Below are 18302 nucleotides of genomic sequence, written 5' to 3'. Positions count from 1 at the left end.
ACAGCACACATCAATACTTGCAGAGATAGTTTGTGCATCTTGTCACCAGAATACCAATATCACAAAAGCCTTGTGGCTTCTTACATTACTCCCTCATACGGGCTCACCCTGCCTAATGCTGCAGGACCTTTGGAAGCTTAGGAGAACCATCTTATGTCCTTTTCCCTGCCTTTTTTTCCTGGTTTTGGATTGAAGCAGCCCCCTGAGAGCCCTTTACTAGTTAACTTGCTGGACCACTGTCCCAGTTGTCAGACACATCTACTAACTGAAACACTGGCCTATGTCAGTCATACTCTAATGATACAGGATTTTTACTTAGACTAAATTTTAATGTCTGTGTAGGAAACTTGGTAGAAATTGAAAGATTACATACATGCACCCTCCTTCGTTCTCTCCATGCCATGTTTTGACATTTATCTTCTACACCTGGCTGGCCTGCATGTTCCTTGTAGTGTAACTTGTACTTGGTGTTTGCGCTCTGCTTTGTTTTCAAATTTAAATTGTGAGATACATTTTCAAACCTACCTAAGAAATAGCCCTCACTGAAATGGCCTCTGTGGAATGGGTTTGACAGATGTAAGTCTTTGACTCTTCGGCTTTGGTTTTTGTGCCTGTTATAATTTCACACACATTCATTAAGAGGAAGCCATTACCATCAGTGTGTTGTTTATTTTTTCAAACTCCAGTATGTTTTAAAGACCCATATTTCACTAAACAGTGTATTTGTTGCAATCGATGTGAGTGACTTTACGTGTCCACCCTTGATACAGTGTCAGATGCCGTAGTTTGCCACTGGTAGACAAATGGTTGGATTCAGGATGCTTATAGCTGACTCATTGCCAAAATTATCTTGTAAGAAAGTGAATCAGGGTAGGGAAGACAGATTTAAGTACCATGCAGCTCAAAATGACAATTACATTGTCATTTTCATTGTGAATACTTTTAGGTTCTATATTGGCTGTGATCTTTGTACTAACTGGTATCATGGAGAATGTGTTGGCATCACAGAAAAGGAGGCTAAGAAAATGGATGTGTACATCTGTAATGATTGTAAACGGGCACAAGAGGGCAGCAGTGAGGAATTGTACTGTATCTGCAGAACACCTTATGATGAGTCACAGTGAGTTCTGATAAGAGCATCCTCTTTAATACTTCAGGAAGCCAAACTGCTCTGACTGGTTGCCTATTTATTTTAAAATAAAAAGCAAGGTACTTTTTCTGCATATATTATACACTTAGATTACAAAATCCTTTCCAGTTTTTTTTCTCTTTTTCTCTCTTTACCTCCCCTTCAAAATGTATGTTGCTTCTTAGTGAATGATTGAGTCGCATTGGGGGAAATGTGGTTAATGGTAGATTTGATTCTTCAGTATGCAGTAGAAACTTATGAGATTAAAATAGCCTGACTTGTTTGGACTTTATCAGTGTTTGAAATGGTGTTTTATGGTAGGATAGAAAACCACTAGTTTGGGTATAAGCTCTGAGATTTATTAATTAGCTTATTAGATTTTGAATCCTCATTTGATAGGTAGTTGTTGAAGATTTGGGGGGGAACTATATTTTGTTTTGAGCTTTAAAATCAATTAAATGTTTCACATTTTTCTTCAGTTGGTTTGCTAGTATTACACAGTGCTATTAGTAAACTTTTCCTGCTTGTTCTTAACATCAAAAATTCTCAGTTAACAAATTGAAATGTCCATCTCAAGAACAGTAAAACAGCCATAATAGCACAACTATTTTATATCCCAGGGGTTAGCCAGTTTTCAATTTGCATGTTTTGTTTTTGAAGGGAAATTCTAAGCAGGGTTTGCCTGTCCTTTTCGGCCTCACATTTCCATTTTGGATCTTGCAGATTTTATATTGGCTGTGATCGGTGTCAGAATTGGTACCACGGGCGCTGTGTTGGCATCTTGCAAAGTGAGGCAGAGCTCATTGACGAGTATGTCTGTCCACAGTGCCAGTCGACAGAGGATGCCATGACAGTGCTCACACCACTGACAGAGAAAGACTATGAGGGCTTGAAGAGGGTACTGCGCTCCTTACAGGTGAGAGACCACTGAGCACAGCATCTGAAAAATGAAATCCGAGTGACTCACATGTTTTCCTAAAGTATCACTTTTAAAGAAAACTTTTTTTCATGGGAATAAATTGAAAAGCAGTTTGATCAGAGTCTAGTTATTCTCTTACACAAATAAAAGGGGATGGGGATATAGTCTGTGACTACTGCCAAAATCACCTAGCAAATAATTTCATGTCTCAAAAAAATTTTTTTTTGGTCTTTTTGAGACAGGGTCTCCCTGTAGCTGAAGCTGGCCTGGATTTGCTATGGAGACCAGGCTGGCCTCAAACTCACAGAGATCCACCTGCCTCTGCTGGGATTAAAAGCGTGTGCCACCACACCCGGTACTCATGTCTTAAATTTAAAACTGACCTTTGAATTTTGAGGGTTTGTTGATGTGGTGAATCTGCTGAATAGTAATTAGTGCTTCTGTTGGTATTTTCACCGGACAGTAATGACACTTGTTTTTTATTACAGGCCCATAAGATGGCCTGGCCTTTCCTTGAACCAGTAGACCCCAATGATGCACCAGATTATTATGGTGTTATTAAGGAACCCATGGGTAAGTATTTGAGTTGAATGTGAAGTTTTCTTTTCAGAAGTCCTGGGCAAGACTTTATCAGCCATAAAACTGATATAGCATGAGACTATCTTGAGCGTGCAGCTGACTAATATGAAGTGGTACTGTCTACCGTCACTTTGGGTATTATAGACACTGTTTAGCACAGATGGCCTCAAATTTTGTAGCAATCCTCTTGTCTGCACCTACCTCTCAAGTGCTGAGAGTACATTACCACACCGATCTGAGAATGTCTTTTAAAATTTAAATATGCCTTGGCTGGAGAGATGGCTCAGCAGTTAAGAACACTGACTGTTCTTGCAGAAGACCCAGGTTTCAATCCCAGCACCCACATGGCAGCTAACAACTGTCCGTAACTCCATTTCCAGGGAATCCGACAGCCTCTCTGTCCTCCAAGGGCATTTCATGACATGGGTGTGATTACCTACATGCGGGCAATATACACATACACATAAAAATAAAAAATAAATTTTTTTTTTTTGAGCCTAGCAATTTCATTTTTTAAGACTGAACGAAGGCACAAGGTCATGGAAACAGTGTTTATAATGACAGAAACACTGGCAATGTAACAAGTAGCCAGTAGAGGGGTCACTAAGTCAGATGATCTGTGAAAGGAGTGCTGTGCAAGGGATGAGTGGATGCCGAGGAAAGGCGGCCCGAGGACAGCACATCCCACAAGGAGCAGGAGTGATCAGGAGAATGCAAAGTCATTTCCCAGAAAAATGCTAGTGAACAGGAGCTATAACTGATCGTATCAAGAAGAGCAGCTACGGGGCTGGAGAGGTGGCTCAGCAGTTAAGAGCACTGGCTACTGTTGTAAAGGACCCAGGTTCGATTCCCAGCACCCACGTGGCGGCTAATAACTGTCCGTAACTCCAGTTCTAGGGGATCCGACACCCCTTTCTGACCTCCACAGGCATTGCACGGTACACCTTACACACTACATATTCATGCATATAAAATAAAAATAATAAAATAAATTTTAAAAAAGAAGAGCAGCTATAAGTAGTTGTGTCTCAAAATAAAAAGAGGGTCATTTGAATTACTTTTTGTCTTATACTTCCAAAGTATGTGTGTGAGGAGTATTGTTTTCTTTTGACAGGGTCTCAGGTATCCCAGGCCAGCCTCAAAGTCTGTGTAGCCAAAGAGTACCTTGAATTTTTGATCTTCCTGGCTCTACCTCCCACATTCTGGGATTACAAGCATGCCAGGCAGACACTCCACCAACTGGGTCTGGTGGCTCAGGCCTTTAATCCCAGCACTCAGGAGGCAGAAGCGGGTGAATTGTGACCAGTTTGATTTACATAGAGTCCCAGCTTGCTGGGTCTACAGTGCGACCCTATCTCAAAAAGATAAAAAAAAAAAAAAAAAAAAAAAAAAAAAAAAAAAAAATCATTACATAGATATATTCTTTGGCTTTCAGCCTCTCTCCCCTGAAGATGAAAAGTCATGCCTTATTCTTTGTGGTGACCAGCCTCCATCCCAACACTACCTAGGGACAATCAGCTGGGGCATCTCATTAGCATTCCAAAGGCAGGAGGTGCTTCCAGCCTCCCCAAGGCCAGGAGTACTGGAGAGATAGCTCAGTGGGTAAAAGGGCTGATTACCACATGAAACATCCCTGGGACCAGCATGGTGGCAGGAGAGAGGCAGCCCCTCTCCCCAAGTTGTCCTCTCGCCCTACACATTTGCTGTAGCAGGCTTACACACGAATATATGCACATATACAAAAGAAATACTGGGCATGGTTGCACATGCCTTTAATCCCAGCACTCAAGAGGCAGGGGAATCTCTGTGAGCTCTTTTTGTAAATATAGCATCGGAATTGCATTTAATATTATACTTTTCAAAATAGACAATTTATCCTACATGCATAGCCCCTGTTGGCATGGTTTCCTTTAACTTAAAGTAGTTAAATGAACAAAGAACTATTCTATATAGTTAAATAAAAATAAAGACCCTTTTTAAAACAGTGACCAGGATTTGTGTTTAAGAACCCCAGCCAGAAATAGGATTGGGAACATGCTAACCTGCTATCAGGGTCTGTACCTCATCTGCAGGGGTGGCAGCTCAGCTGCAGAAGTGTTTGAGCAGTGTAGAGACTTCATGGAGCTACAGGACATGTTCACACCGAAAACCTCAAAGCTTTGAAACTGTTTTACATTTTGTGTTTTCAAGATCTTGCCACCATGGAAGAAAGAGTACAAAAACGATATTATGAAAAGCTGACGGAATTTGTGGCAGATATGACCAAAATTTTTGATAACTGTCGTTACTACAATCCAAGTGACTCCCCTTTTTACCAGTGTGCAGAGGTTCTTGAATCATTCTTTGTACAGAAATTGAAAGGATTCAAGGCTAGCAGGTAAGCACATGTGTTCAATATTTTGAATTAAATCATTTCTTCAAATGGCATTGTTCTATTAAAGGAATTGGCCAAGTGTTCATAGTAAATTTGTTCCTTGAAATAAGTTCCTTAAACTTTAAAAAGATTTTAGCCAGGCGTGGTGGCACATGCCTTTAATTCCAGCACTTCGGAGGCAGAGGCCAGCAGATCTCTGTGAGTTCGAGGCCAGCATGTCTACAAAGTAAGTTCCAGGCCAGCTGGAACTACAGGAAGACCCTGTCTCAAAAAGACGAAAAATAAATAAAAACTTAAAAACTACAATATTTTGGAATACTACTTGAGACAGGAGGCAGACCTAATAATAACAGATTGCTGCATCTGCTTCAGAAGTGCTTAAAATTAAAGTCCCTTTATAAAATGCAAAGGACATTTAGGGCTGTTCATAGAATGTAAGATTCTGCCTATTGGGCCTGTGGACAGACAGTGAGAGCTCTTGCTCTCCTTGAGCCAATTATCAGAGAAATACAAAATGACCATTTGAAGGGAAAAGACAGTAAGGGAGGATTTAAGCACTCCCTCCTTGAGTTGTGTGTGCTGTGTCTTTGAAATCATAAACCTCTAGTTTTCTTGAGAGGTTTTCTGTAGGCAGTGCTAGACTTCAAGTCCTCAGAGACTTTTTTGAACCTGTAAACCATAAAAACATTGAGCAACTTTGCATGAAATTCAGCTACTGTGACCTTTATGCCCTTTTGTTTCTGAACTTCAACCCCATCTCAAGCACATGAGTTAGTTTCTTCCTTCCCAGTGAGGCCTGGCTGCCTTTCCTGTGGTAACTGCTGTTAACTGCCAGCATCCTGGAGCCTTGAGAATCATCATTCACCATACCATATCCACCCACCCACCAGCTCAATCAGTCCTAAACATTCAGACTAGGTAGAACTTGGCTGTTAGGGCCTGTGTATCTATAGATTATCTAATTTAATTTCTAAAAGGTTCCATATCTGTTATTAGTATTATGGGCCAAAGGGGAAGTTCATTGATAGAGAATTGTCTAGCATGCATGCCCAGGTTCTGGGTTCAGTCCCTGGTATAACACACATACACGAGTGTTCTACCTAGTAATTTCCCTCTGAGTAAAGTCTTCGGGTATGTTTCATGTTTCTTCTCCCATAGCAAGGTAGATAGTTACCAAGAGCTATCGGGGGTGCGGGGGGCAAGAATAGAAATTTTATCTATTTAAAAAGATGAACTCAGTAAAAAAGAGAGGGGGCTGAAGAGATGATTCAGTGGTTAAGAGCACTGGCTGCTCTTGCAGAGGACCTGGGTTCAATTCCCAGTCCTCATATGGTGGCTAATAACCAACCTAACTCCAGTTCCAGGGGATCCAAAGCCGCCTTCTGACCCCCACAAGCATTGTGTGACACAGATGCACTTACACACATACAAGCAATATACTCATACACATAAAACAGAAAAAAATTTAAAAAAGAAAGAAGAAAGAGAGCACACTGAAATCTCATCAACACTTAGCAGATGGAAAAGGATCAACTCATGAGTCCAGCGCAAACATGACCCAGATTCTTCTGGAGAATTCAGGAGAGGTGACACTGGAGAATTCAGGAGAGGTGACAGCATGCTACCCACTAGAGCCCCAGAGAGCCCCACATGGAGATTCCAAAATCTAATTAAATAAGAGAAAATAGCCTGAGATTCATGTACCCGTGTTGGAGTGGTGCTAGCAACTAGCAGATTGAGGCCAGAGAAGCTGCTCATCGTCCCAAAAAGGCTGTTGTCCCATGACAAACATGAACCATCCCCAAAATGCCATTCAGACTCTAAAAAAAACTCAGTCCTCATCTAAAGCAAAGCTTTCCAGCCCAGTATCAAGGCTAGGTCCCAATTATTTGGGAGACTGAATAGAAGAATCTCTTGAGCTTACCAGTTGGAGATCTGCGTGGGCATTATTATAAACAAGATCCTGTCTCAAATAACAAATAACTGCCAGTCTGTAAGCCCTGCACACATATATCACCTGTCAGGCTGATAGCTGTCTGTAACTTACCCTTCTGAAGTGTTAGCAGATACCCAGGGACAGCCAGACATGTAAGGAAAACCAGAGTTCAGGGTGGAGCAGAAAGATTCTAGAGAAAAACAAAGTGTGTCCTATAAAACACAACACACCTCCAACCCATGCCCTGAGAAACAGTCAAGCACACTGCACCTGTATCCTGGTCAGCAGATTATTGGGAATAAAGACAACTCAAGAATAAGGTAGAATAATTTGGGGGGACCATAAAATTGCTGCAAGTAGTGAAAGTTAAGGTCAAGGAACCTCTCAGAGTGGAGAGATGAAAACTGAAATAAAAATCTTACTATGTCCCATATTCACTTAATGGAAATTATCAAAAGATTAATGTAAGAAAATGGGCATAATGCTTGAAAGCCAAGAAAAAAATCAGTCATTTGTTGGGCAAAGTTATCAAGAACCTCTCCATGCTGACAGTGGAAAGCTAGTCAGTAAAGGAAAGCTCTCCTGCAGTTTGTAGTATTGTAGGAGAGAGAGTAGAAAAGGTGTTTGATTTGATATGATATAATAAGCCAGGTGGCCAGGTGGACAGATGGAAAAGATCACCCACATGGGGCTAGAGAGATGGCTCAGTGGTTAAGGGCACTGGCTACTCTTGCAGAGGACCTGAGTTCAGTTTCCAGCACCCACATCAGATGGCTAACAGCATCTGTAGCTCCAATTCCAGGGAATCTGATGCCCTCTTCTGGCCTCTGTGGGCATTGCACACATGTGGTGCACTTACATACATGCAGACAAAGCACTCACACATATAAAACATAAATAAGATCACCCCACATACACCACTCTGACATGTCAAAATGCCAGAGATAAAAAAGCTTTTCTACAAAAGACACGACAGAAAAGCCATGAAGTATCAAGAACTAAACTGATACCAGTCCTTGTGGAAGGGAAGAATAAGTCCAAAAGCTTCAGGAAGAACGATTGTCTGCTCACGCACCTGTGCACAGATGTAAAAGCACAGTACAGCTGGGTGTGGTGATGCACGCCTTTAATCCCAGCACTCGGGAGGCAGAGGCAGGCGGATCTTTGTGAGTTCAAGGCCAGCCTGGTCTACACAGTGAAAGATTTATCGTCCTCTTTTTTTTTTTTTTTTTTTAAAAAAAAAAAAAAAAAAAAAAAAAAAAAAAAAAAAAAGCACACAGTACAGAGGGAAAGCAGAGTACATTGTCAGGTAAGGAAAGGGCTTTCTTGGCAGGAACAGGAGAATGGAGCATTCCCAAGACAGGAGTGTCTCGGGAGAGTGAATGACTCAGGAATTAGATAATTACTTGGACTCCAAAAAGCACAACACTCTGTGTAAACCAAAGAGTGTTCAGGATAGAAAATATCTCCTTAGCAAATAACTAGCTACTTGCTGCAGAGAAAAACATTTCCACAGTTGGAGTGTAGGCACTGTGTTTTGATAGGTAGAGAGCGGGCGGGAGCGAGGGCGAAGGCACCGAGGCACAGATGGAATTCTCAGCGGGATACAGCTTTATTTCGCACGGGGCACCTTTCCGTCGGGGAAGGGAAAGATGTCCGCTCATGGGTTGTGAGCCGGGACTTTATATATGGGGGCTTTAGGGTGTGTAAGGGGGGAATGTTTGGGGGAGAAATCAGGGAGGGAAAGATGTCCACCCACGGGTTGTGAGCTGGGACTTTATATATGGGGGCTTTAGGGTGTGGAAGGGGGGAATGTTTGGGGGAGAAATCAGGGAGGGGGAAGCAGGAAAAGCAGGTAGGATTAGGATGTGGAAGTGTTTACTTTTTCCCTCTTAAGATGAGAGAAAAACAGCTTCTAAAATCTCTGGTTATCAGGTAGAATCTGCTTATCTTTGGAGGTCAAAGGAAAGTCAGGCTGCTTCTCAGCAGAGTTTCTTTCCCTTGACTCCAAAGGTCAAGGTGAGGTCCCTGTTGGGGAGGGGGGAAACTGCTGCTCTTTGGAACCCCAACGTGTTTCAGCATGTAGAGTTAGGGAGTAGAGGTCTTAAAGATAGAATTGCTGGGGCTGGAGAGATGGCTCAGTGGTTAAGAGCACTTAACTTTTGCAGCAGACCTAGAGGTTCAACTCCAGCACCCACATAGCAGCTAACAACCATCTATAACTCCAGTTCCAGGGACTCTCACACCCTCTTCTGACATCCACAGCCACTGCACAACACAGGTACACTTGCATACATGTAGGCCATACACTCATACACATAAAGTAATAAAAATACTTTAAAAAAAAAAAGAGAGAGAGAGAGAGAATTGCTAAATCCTAGGGAAATAAATTGGGCTCAAAAAGGGAAGTGGGAAAATGGTTAGGTTAGTCCAGATCTCTGTTGCCATAGCAAAATAAAGTTGATAAAACAGGAAAGAGCCATGTGCAAAGAGGAATTACCCAAAGAAGTAAAAGGAGGAAGTGATTGCTCCCAGGGAACATGACCTTCAGTACAGACAGCAGAGGAGAGTAAAGGCAGGCCGCTTCTCTTTACAGGCCTCTCCAGGCTCTCTGGTTCATGCCTTGTGCAGTTAGTCCTCTGATTAAATTTCCAGAATTACCTTTTTAAATTGAAAAGGCGTTTGGAGGTAGTTGGGGTCCAAAGATGGGTGCTCTGAGTCCTGCCCTTGCTGCCAAGCTGGATTCTGGGACAGAATCCCAGAGAGTGCAAAGGGTGAAGGAGGAGAAACCACTTGACATTCCTGTGGCTTGTAGCAAAACAAAGGAATTTGAGGAAGATAGAGGCTTACTTAGCAAGTAGGTCCCCAGGGAAGGAGCCACTTGATGCTCTGTGTGTGTGCGCGCGCGTGTGCGTGCATGTGCACGTGTGCAGGGCATCTCACCACCTGTTTGCTTCATGTGGCTTTCTGTATACTAAAGCACTGGTATGCATAAAGGAACATTAGGTGCCGAATTAAAAGTTTGCTCTGTTCTGCTAGAGAAAATTACAATGTGAGGAGCTCCGTGAAGGCAGCTCACTGAATTTCTGCCATTTCCAGGTTTAAGACAGAATGAAAGACCTAGCCAGTCCTGGAAGCTCATTTACTTCTGTGTTTCTGGCCTGCCCCTTGCCACACCTCCCATTGTTTAGTTTATGATCTCCAGTGTTGTTTACGCATTACTCTCCTTGCTGTGCTTTGTTCTGATCCATCATTTATACCATCCGTGTTTTCTTTTCTTACAGATTGTGATATCTTTAGTCTGAATTTTTAACTGGAATCAGAACTGGATGTTGGGGTCACTGTTTTATTATACTCCGCGATTATCTAAATCAAAATTCCCCTCCCAAAAGTTGAGATTAGTTAATATAATTTTTTATGTTAAATAAAGATGTGTAGATATGGTAAAAGTTTTTATTCTAGCAGCCATGTTGGACAATGTGTTTAAAGGATTGTATACTCTGGAATACTGTATTTATCTACGATTGCAATATAAAGTATTACGACTTAGTCCTGGTAACTGTACAGTAATTTGGTTTACTGACAAAAATTGTGAATAAAACTGTGAAAAGAGAAGATTTTCTGGACTTTAATAGAAAAATATGATGTTAATATTGCTACTTCTCTTTTTTTAACACCCCATCCTGTTACCCTAGGACAGTCATAGCTCTCTTCAGATCCCAGTAGCCAGTCTCTCCTCTTGCCCCATATGCATAGAAGAAAGGATGGGTTCTGTATAATCTTTATTAAACAAACTATATATATATATATTTTTTTTTTAAGCCTTGGCTTTTTCCAGTGAGCTACCATGTTTAATGTACAGTGAAAAGCTTTAATATTATAGTTTAAAGTTTTCTTTATTCTCTTATTTTTGCTCACCAAGGGTGAGTGAAAGAATATGGCTGCTTCCCTCAGACCCACCTTGGCATCCATATAAAGCATCATTGTTTCAAAAATGAAGGGTGCTTAATTGTTCCCTTTTTTCTGTATTCTGTAGGTCTCATAACAACAAACTGCAGTCTACAGCTTCTTAAAGTTCAGCGTGTAAACTTAACCTAAAACACAGCAAGAATCTGGTTGTCTGAACTATTTTAAATTAAAGAGCCAGATGTTTTTAGTCAGGTTATCCTGACAAGACTTGACCTAAACTTCGTTTTTATTGGTCATAACAGTCCAATTGTATTCTTGGCCAATTTTGTCCAACGGACAAAGGAAAAGCAAAGTCAACGACACCATTATCTTGTCAAGATCAAATGGTTTTACTATTGTGGCAGAAGCGGGAAAACTTTGTTTATTGAAAAAAAAAGAAAAAGAAAGCAAGAAAAAAAAAGATGCTATGGGGTCCAGTGTAACTCCATGGAAATGCCACGTCTGCTCTTCAGTGAAGAAGCTGGTTTAGAGTCTCACAGAAAACTTTTGACTGTATTTATTTATTGTTGCAAAAAAGACGCTTTTTTATTGCTGCCCTCATTTGTCAGCTAATTATTTTTTCTTATAAAATCCAGCCCCGGTTCCATGTATCCATCCTGTATCTTATCATGATTCCTGTAGGTAAAGTACAAGACGACCTCTAGATGTCTTTTCTTTCTATGAAAGGAGCTGCTATGTACACATGTGCACACACAACTGGGAATCAACAATGAGTTTTATTGTTCATGGTAGAGAAAAATGAAGCTTGCAGAAAGGTTGGGCTCAGTGGTCCTGGACTACAGACTTCGTTGCCTTGACTATACCAGTACAATTTGTCATTTACTCCGCACCAGGCTGAAATGAGCAAAATCTATTTGAAGGTATCTTGTTTGTAAACATTTGTCAGATTCTAATTTTTTTCTTTTTGTATTAAAATTCAAATATGGATGTATATGAATCAAAATAAATGGAGATAATTTTTCTCCCACAGATGGAGGTCTCTTTGAATGTGCGCTAATGATTATCTCTAAACTAAGCCTTTGTGGGGAGAGGGAGGGTCGCCACAGATGGCAGGCAACAGGCTCTGATCAGACCTGAGTTTCTCCAGGATGGCAGTGGCCCTCCCTTTCAGAATCCCAGCCCATTGTCACCACATCAGAGGAAATCTCCAGGGAACTCATCAGTTGATCATACCTGTAATAACGCTAATATGACACAGTACACATGGCCTGCATCCATGCTCTGTGTGATTGTAGGCAAATTACTAGTTAGAAACAGCTACCTATAGTGTATGAAGGGCATTTTTTTAGGTGACTTGTCATTTGTACTCTTTGTTGGGTGTTTGGGTTAACTGCTCCACATAGGGAAGAGGAGTACACGCAGTGGAGAGGCAGTAGAAAGAGCAGAGAAGGTGTACGCTGCACGTTTCCTTCCATGTTCTGACCTTACCCATTGTGTTGCTGTTGTCTTAATGGCTTCTCTAAAACTCCCAGAGCTGGATTATGCAGCTTTGCAAAAACTTCCCTAGACTTTGCACTAATTCATACTAGCTTTGTCCTACTGAGTTCTAGAATTTACCTAGTTTTTGTCTTTTAAAAGTCTCTTGTTTCACGTTGCCCTGCTATGCAAAACCTTCCCCAGACCTTAGTTTCTAAAAAGAAAACTATGGCTACAGTTCCCAACTCTCTTATGACAGGCTCAGGTGTATAGGTTCCTCTGGGTGTATACGTTTCCTCAACTGAAGCCCGTTCCTTTTTGTATAAAGCTCTGCTTACAAACTAAAGAAACTAACTGCTCAATATGGAAACAAATTTTTTGCTTAAAATATTAAGATGGAAGTAGTTAAATACAGCCTATTTTGTCCTTTTAGTTAAAAAAAAAATGTTCCATGTTGTATGCACTGTGCCGATGCAAGAATTCTACATTTTACTGAATTACAATGTTATTCTGCATCTCATCATGTCACAGTATTTCTGTGCTATTTATTCATACATATATGGGCTTAATCATAAAAAACTTGTTGCAGCAAGAACTTTCCTACCTGTAGGCAATAGATTGCTATGTTTTTAACAAATTGTGGTGAATTCTAAAAAATTCTTTTTGTACGTAATAGGACATTTCATCCTAAAAAAATAAAAGTAATGTTTTTGACATTGGATTTTGTGCAGTTTCTAATGAAACAATGGTTGGTTGGTTGGTTGGTTGGTTGGTTGGGGTTGGTTGCTTGCTTGCTTGGTTGGTTGGCTGCTTGGTTGGTTGCTTGGTTGGTTGGTTGCTTGGTTGGTTGCTTGGTTGGTTGGTTGCTTGGTTGGTTGCTTGGTTGCTTGGTTGGTTGCCTGCTTGGTTGGTTGCTTGGTTGCTTGCTTGGTTGGTTGGTTGCTTGGTCTTGGTTGCTTGCTTGGTTGCTTGGTTGCTTGCTTGGTTGCTTGGTTGCTTGGTTGCTTGGTTGCTTGCTTGGTTGCTTGCTTGGTTGCTTGCTTGGTTGCTTGGTTGCTTGCTTGGTTGCTTGGTTGCTTGCTTGCTTGCTTGGTTGCTTGCTTGGTTGCTTGGTTGCTTGGTTTGCCAGTTGATATATTTTCTGAAGTTGTACTGCCAAATTGTACAAATAAAGAGGGGGGGATTTTGTGGAAATCCTGAGATCAGGAAAATGTTAATTTCATATGTATGTATTTAATGGTATAAAGACTTGCAATTTCTATCACCATATAAATACAGAGACATTTTATAATTTTATCAAACTATAGAGCTTTAGTCTTTCAAAGGGAATTTCTGAAAAACATACATTCTCCTTTCAAGAGCTGCTTTTCTCTGAGTATTCTTTGGCAAGCCTCTACTATTCGGTAGACCCTTGTGCTGGTTTATATTCAGAGATCCTAGTGATACCATGTATATTTGTGATACTGTTCAGATGTTTCTACCCCGGTCTTTGGGCCTGAAAGTTGTATTTAATTTACACCAATAGATTTCTTTGGCTAAAAATATTTTTATTGTTTCCTGTGCTTCATCTCCAAATTCACAGTCTTTGAGACCAAAAGAGATATTTTCATAAGGCTTTTTTCTCCTGTCCACATTTTGTAGGGTTTGTATCTGCTGTCCTGCAGTAGGAGGTTAAAGATACTGTGATCTTTTGGGGGTGTTTTCTAAGGGAAAACGTAATTATCTTTTTATATTTCAAGTGGCCTGGAATGCTGTTTAGGGTCCCTGAAATGTGTTGCTCTTTGTAACCTTCCTCCTTCAAATCTGCAATAAAAGTTCTTTCCCTGTTTCTGTTCATTTGTATCAGGAGAGCTTCTGGCTTCTTTGTGTTTCTGACATCAAGAGCCAGCCTGATGGCTGCACACTCAGGGGCTTGACAGGTTCACTCTTGCCATGGTGAGGCTGGTCCTCAGCACTGTCGGATTTCAAGTTTCTAACAGGAACTGTGGTCTCTCCTGAGCAAAGCAGTGCTAAGTCCATGCAGGAAGGTCTTCAGGGCGTATTTCTAGTGTGTGGTCCTTAAGGCAGTTTTTGATACTTAGAATGAGATTCTGAGAAAGACATTTCTCAGGTCATATCACTTGATCCAATTTAGACCAATTTCAACTAAAGTAGTGTTGTATTTTCAAAATGGTAAAGTCCTTTTTTAACTTCTGGCTGCATTTGCAAGTACATCCAGAAATTGAGAGTATGCATTGCAGACAGCAAGTTGATTTTTCCAAAGTCAGTATGTGCTTGGCCACCTTAAACATGATTTCAAGAGAGATGAACACTGCCAAAAGACAAGTTTAAGACCTTTATTTATGAGGGACTATTATGTGTGCATGTAGGTAAAAAAGGCCCTTTAGTCTTTGCAACACATACGCATGTGCTAGGAAAAAAATCTTACAAATAGGACAAAAGATTAGAGACAACAGTGAATTTGCTCATTAAGATTTCCCATAAAATTAAAGATTGTAACCAAGGTCCTGTCTGAATAGGTGATTCTTCTAACCTTTTCTGTTACCTTGGAATTCCCGGGTTCTTTACTGTCTCCTCAGGTCTCTTGCCCATCACTAGCCTATCTTGACTGAGCCTCACTGGTCACCTTGCAGACAGACCCTGCCTTGAATGATGGCCCTAATTTTACAGGCAGTTTCTAAAGCATTTGGCCTGCACATATTTCTGGGGGGTACATACTAAATGTGTGACCTCCAAGTATATTGAACATCAGGGATCTGGCATTTTTTTTAAAAAAAATTTATGTGTATATGTGTGTTGTCTGTCTGCCTGTGGGTATGCACACGTGTGCAGGAGCCCAAGGAGGCCGGAACATATCGGATCCCCTAGAGCTGGAGTTCTAGGCGGTTGTGAGTTGCCCAGTGAGAGTGCTGGGAATCAAACTCCAGTCCTCTGTAAGAGTAGCAACACTTTTAACCGCTGAGCCATCTTTCCAATCCCCCTCCCCCTTTTTTGAGACAGAGCCTCCTGTAGTCCCAGGCTGGCCTTCAACTCGTGCCTCAGCCTCCCAAGCTCAACATTAGAGAGTACGCCACCAAGCCTGGCTTCATTATGACTTCAGCTATGGCTGCTCACTTCTGGATCAACTCCCCAGGCTCACTCCCTGTAGGCATCCTTGCTATAAACTTTTCAAAGCTAGAGACACTGAGTGTCACTTTATCTCCATGTGCTGCTTTCCAGTGACAGACATCATCCTTGCTATAAACTTTTCACAGCTAGAGACACTGTCACTTTAGTCTCTGTGTGCTGCTTTCCTGTGACAGACATCTTCCTGCATTAAGTGTCTATTCACAGAACTACAAATTAACTGAAGTACACTTTGATCCCCTGGGGCCTGGAGATGGGGGGTGGGGGGCTTACAGTCTTTATGGATTCAAGTATAAAATCATCAAATGTAAATGTAATGGGGAATTGAAGCTTTTTCAAGCCAAACAGAAAATGCTTACACTTCACTGGTCTGGGAGCTGTCACTCATGAATACTGTTTCCAGGGTTTGGGAAGTAAAGTCTGAGAAGCTTTTTCTCAAACCTAGGCCAGGTGAGGCTAAAAAAAGCCAGGTGCATCCGAGATCTGATTTCAAGGCAAGATTTACTGCTTTAAAAACACAAACATGATACTTGTTCATTAGAATAATGACATGAGCACAGAATACATGCAGCACTGGATAGCTCCAGTTTAGCACAAAACATGAGTAACTGGGAGCAAGGAGATGAGAATACACCTGATCTTACATTTTGATACCTCAGGAACACTTGTTTTGAATGATGTTTTGCTTAAGCCCCTGAAATGTAAAGTTGTAATACTTGGTCAGGGCTCTGCCGCTAGTGTCTGATCTAATATGTAAATGACTCTGACTTCCTATCCTTATTCTCACGTACAGAATTTTAAACGGGATGGTTTAAGTACAAAATTTGACTTGAAACATAACTATTCAAAGTTGTATATTGAAATTCAAGAAATGTTTTGTGAACTATTTCTACTAAAGAATATTAAATTAAAATAACTTAAAAACAGCACAAAGTAGTGGTCTGTTGACTGGCAGTTCAAGTGTCTGAACTGTGTGAATCAATGTCTGTTAGTGTTTTGGAGTAACTTTGCCCCTGAGCTCAAGAGCTGCGCAGGTTGCTCTTAAGGTAGCTGTGGGTTGAACTGCGCACGTTGCTCTTAAGGTAGCTGTGGGCCCAATTTCAGAAGACTTTGATATATGAAGATGGGTCTTTCTTACTGCTGAATTCCAAGTCTCAGGATTCACAGGTGCCAAGTGGTCTGTTCAAGTGCACTGGGTGTGGGTGGCACCTCGTACTTTCCTCTCCCTTTTCCGGTTAAACCTTTTCACGTAGCTGCTGGGGTTCCTGAGCAGTCCATCTCCGGGTCTCAGGCGCCCTCTCAGGACCTGGAGCAGAGCAGCAGGAAGCTGTCGTCTCTTCTGGTAGATGTGACCCATCACAATATACCTGCTGCCTGAACAAAATAACCAAAATAGAAATGGTGTCATTTAAATGCCGTGAAGCACAGCTGAGACCTTTAAGGAGTGCCTGAGCTTGACTTAAGGCAGCAGGTGGAAAATGTTTTGAAGAGAGAGCCTGTGAACAGCCACCGAACAAAGATCTAAACTCAGTCTAGGAAGAACTGAGAGTATTCCCAACGCTAGCACTCCCAAAAAGTGTTCCTCAGCTCAGGCTGTGCAGCAGAACACTGTATCCCCTTTGGCAATGATGTTTCACCATAAGTCCCTTGTCAACATACTGGTGTTTGGTTTGGGATTTTTGTTTTAAGACAGCGTCTCATCTAACCAAGAATGACCTTGAACTTCTGGCCTTGGCATCCTACCTGAGTGCTGGAATTACAGGTGTACCCTGCCACTCCTACCAATTACACCTTAGTTAAACTACTCTTCCTTAAGAAGCTGGGATTGAGGGGTTGGAGAGATAGCTCAGCAGATAAGAACATTGTTCTTGCAGAAGACCAGGGTTCGAATCCCAGCACCCACATGACAGCTAACTGTCCATAACTCCAGTTCTACGGGAGCTGACAGCCTCTTCTGTCTTCCAAGGGCATTGCACGACATGGGTGCACTTACTTACATGCAGGCAATACACGCATACACATAAAATAAAAATAATAAAATAGTTTTCTTAAAAAAGCTGGGATTGAGCCCTGCCTGTAACCCAACACATAGGAGGTTGAAACAGGATTGCCATGAATTTGAGGTTAGCCTCTTCTGCCCGATAAGAGCCTATTTCAAAAGAATATCGCTCAGTGGCAGAGTGCTTGCCCTGTATGTGAGACCCTAGGTTCAATTCTAGCGCTGCAAAGAAAAAAAAGAGGGAGGGGGGTGGGGTGACCTACGGAAGCCCAGCTGCATCAGTCAAGCGCCCAATAGTATAAAAGACATCTATGAACGGGGCATTTGGGTCAGTTTCAATACCAGGTTTAAATTCTGGACATGGTTTATGACAACTGGAGAAGTCTAAGGCCAATATATGCACTCGGAAGAAAAAGCCGTCCGGGGTGATGTACAGGCGGCTCATCTTATACAGCCCGTCGCGGTCCACCAGCAGCGTCACCAGCCGCATCCCTGCGCCCAGCACGTCCACGTCGTGCACGATTCCATTCACCGCTGCTTTTGGAAAAGAGTTTGGAGAACAGCGTTACACTTCCTCGTGTGCGTGCGACTCTTGCAAGACACAGGGCGGGGAGCGGGCGCGCGGGCGGGGTCCCGGGGCGCGCTCACCGAATTCGCTAGCGCAGTAGGCCTCGAGCTCGTCCGCGTCCGCGCTGCAGGCGCGCGCACAGGACTGGACGTCGGGCTCCGTGTTCCCCCAAGACTGTGGCTGCCCGGGTCCTGAGGCCGCGGCTGCGGCACGCGGCCGGTTGGGGTGGGCGGGGCTAGAGGCGCGCGGCCGGTCGGGGTAGGCGGGGCCTGAAGCGGTGAAGCGCA

At 42.2% G+C, this 18302-nt stretch overlaps 2 protein-coding genes across 5 annotated transcripts in view; one reads left to right on the top strand and one right to left on the bottom strand.

Moving 5' to 3' along the window:
* The window catches only part of Bptf (bromodomain PHD finger transcription factor), a 128540-nt gene extending 115497 nt beyond the window's left edge, over positions 1-13043 (top strand). For both annotated transcript variants that reach the window (XM_008841615.3, XM_008841614.3), the window contains 4 exons: positions 1853-2045; positions 2537-2621; positions 4818-5004; positions 10974-13043. In XM_008841615.3, coding sequence (XP_008839837.1) covers positions 1853-2045; positions 2537-2621; positions 4818-5004; positions 10974-11010 — 502 coding nt within the window. In that variant the 3' untranslated portion in view covers positions 11011-13043. The remainder of the gene's footprint in view (positions 1-1852; positions 2046-2536; positions 2622-4817; positions 5005-10973) is intronic.
* A 2887-nt stretch (positions 13044-15930) lies between these two features.
* CUNH17orf58 (chromosome unknown C17orf58 homolog) overlaps positions 15931-18302 on the bottom strand; it is a 4952-nt gene continuing 2580 nt past the window's right edge. The window contains exons 1-3 of one of the 3 annotated variants that reach the window (XM_029567619.1): positions 18096-18242; positions 17790-17984; positions 15931-16822 (exon numbers count right to left, since the gene is read on the bottom strand). In XM_029567619.1, coding sequence (XP_029423479.1) covers positions 16632-16822; positions 17790-17937 — 339 coding nt within the window. In that variant the 5' untranslated portion in view covers positions 17938-17984; positions 18096-18242 and the 3' untranslated portion in view covers positions 15931-16631. Of the gene's footprint in view, positions 16823-17789; positions 17985-18095; positions 18243-18302 lie in introns of those variants that run through there. The other 2 variants (XM_008841608.2, XM_029567618.1) reach the window with 2 other exon arrangements.

This window comes from Nannospalax galili, unplaced genomic scaffold (assembly GCF_000622305.1).
Source record: "Nannospalax galili isolate Female #2095 unplaced genomic scaffold, S.galili_v1.0 scaffold661, whole genome shotgun sequence".
NCBI lineage: Eukaryota > Metazoa > Chordata > Mammalia > Rodentia > Spalacidae > Nannospalax > Nannospalax galili.
This window is presented reverse-complemented; position numbering and strand designations above follow the sequence as displayed.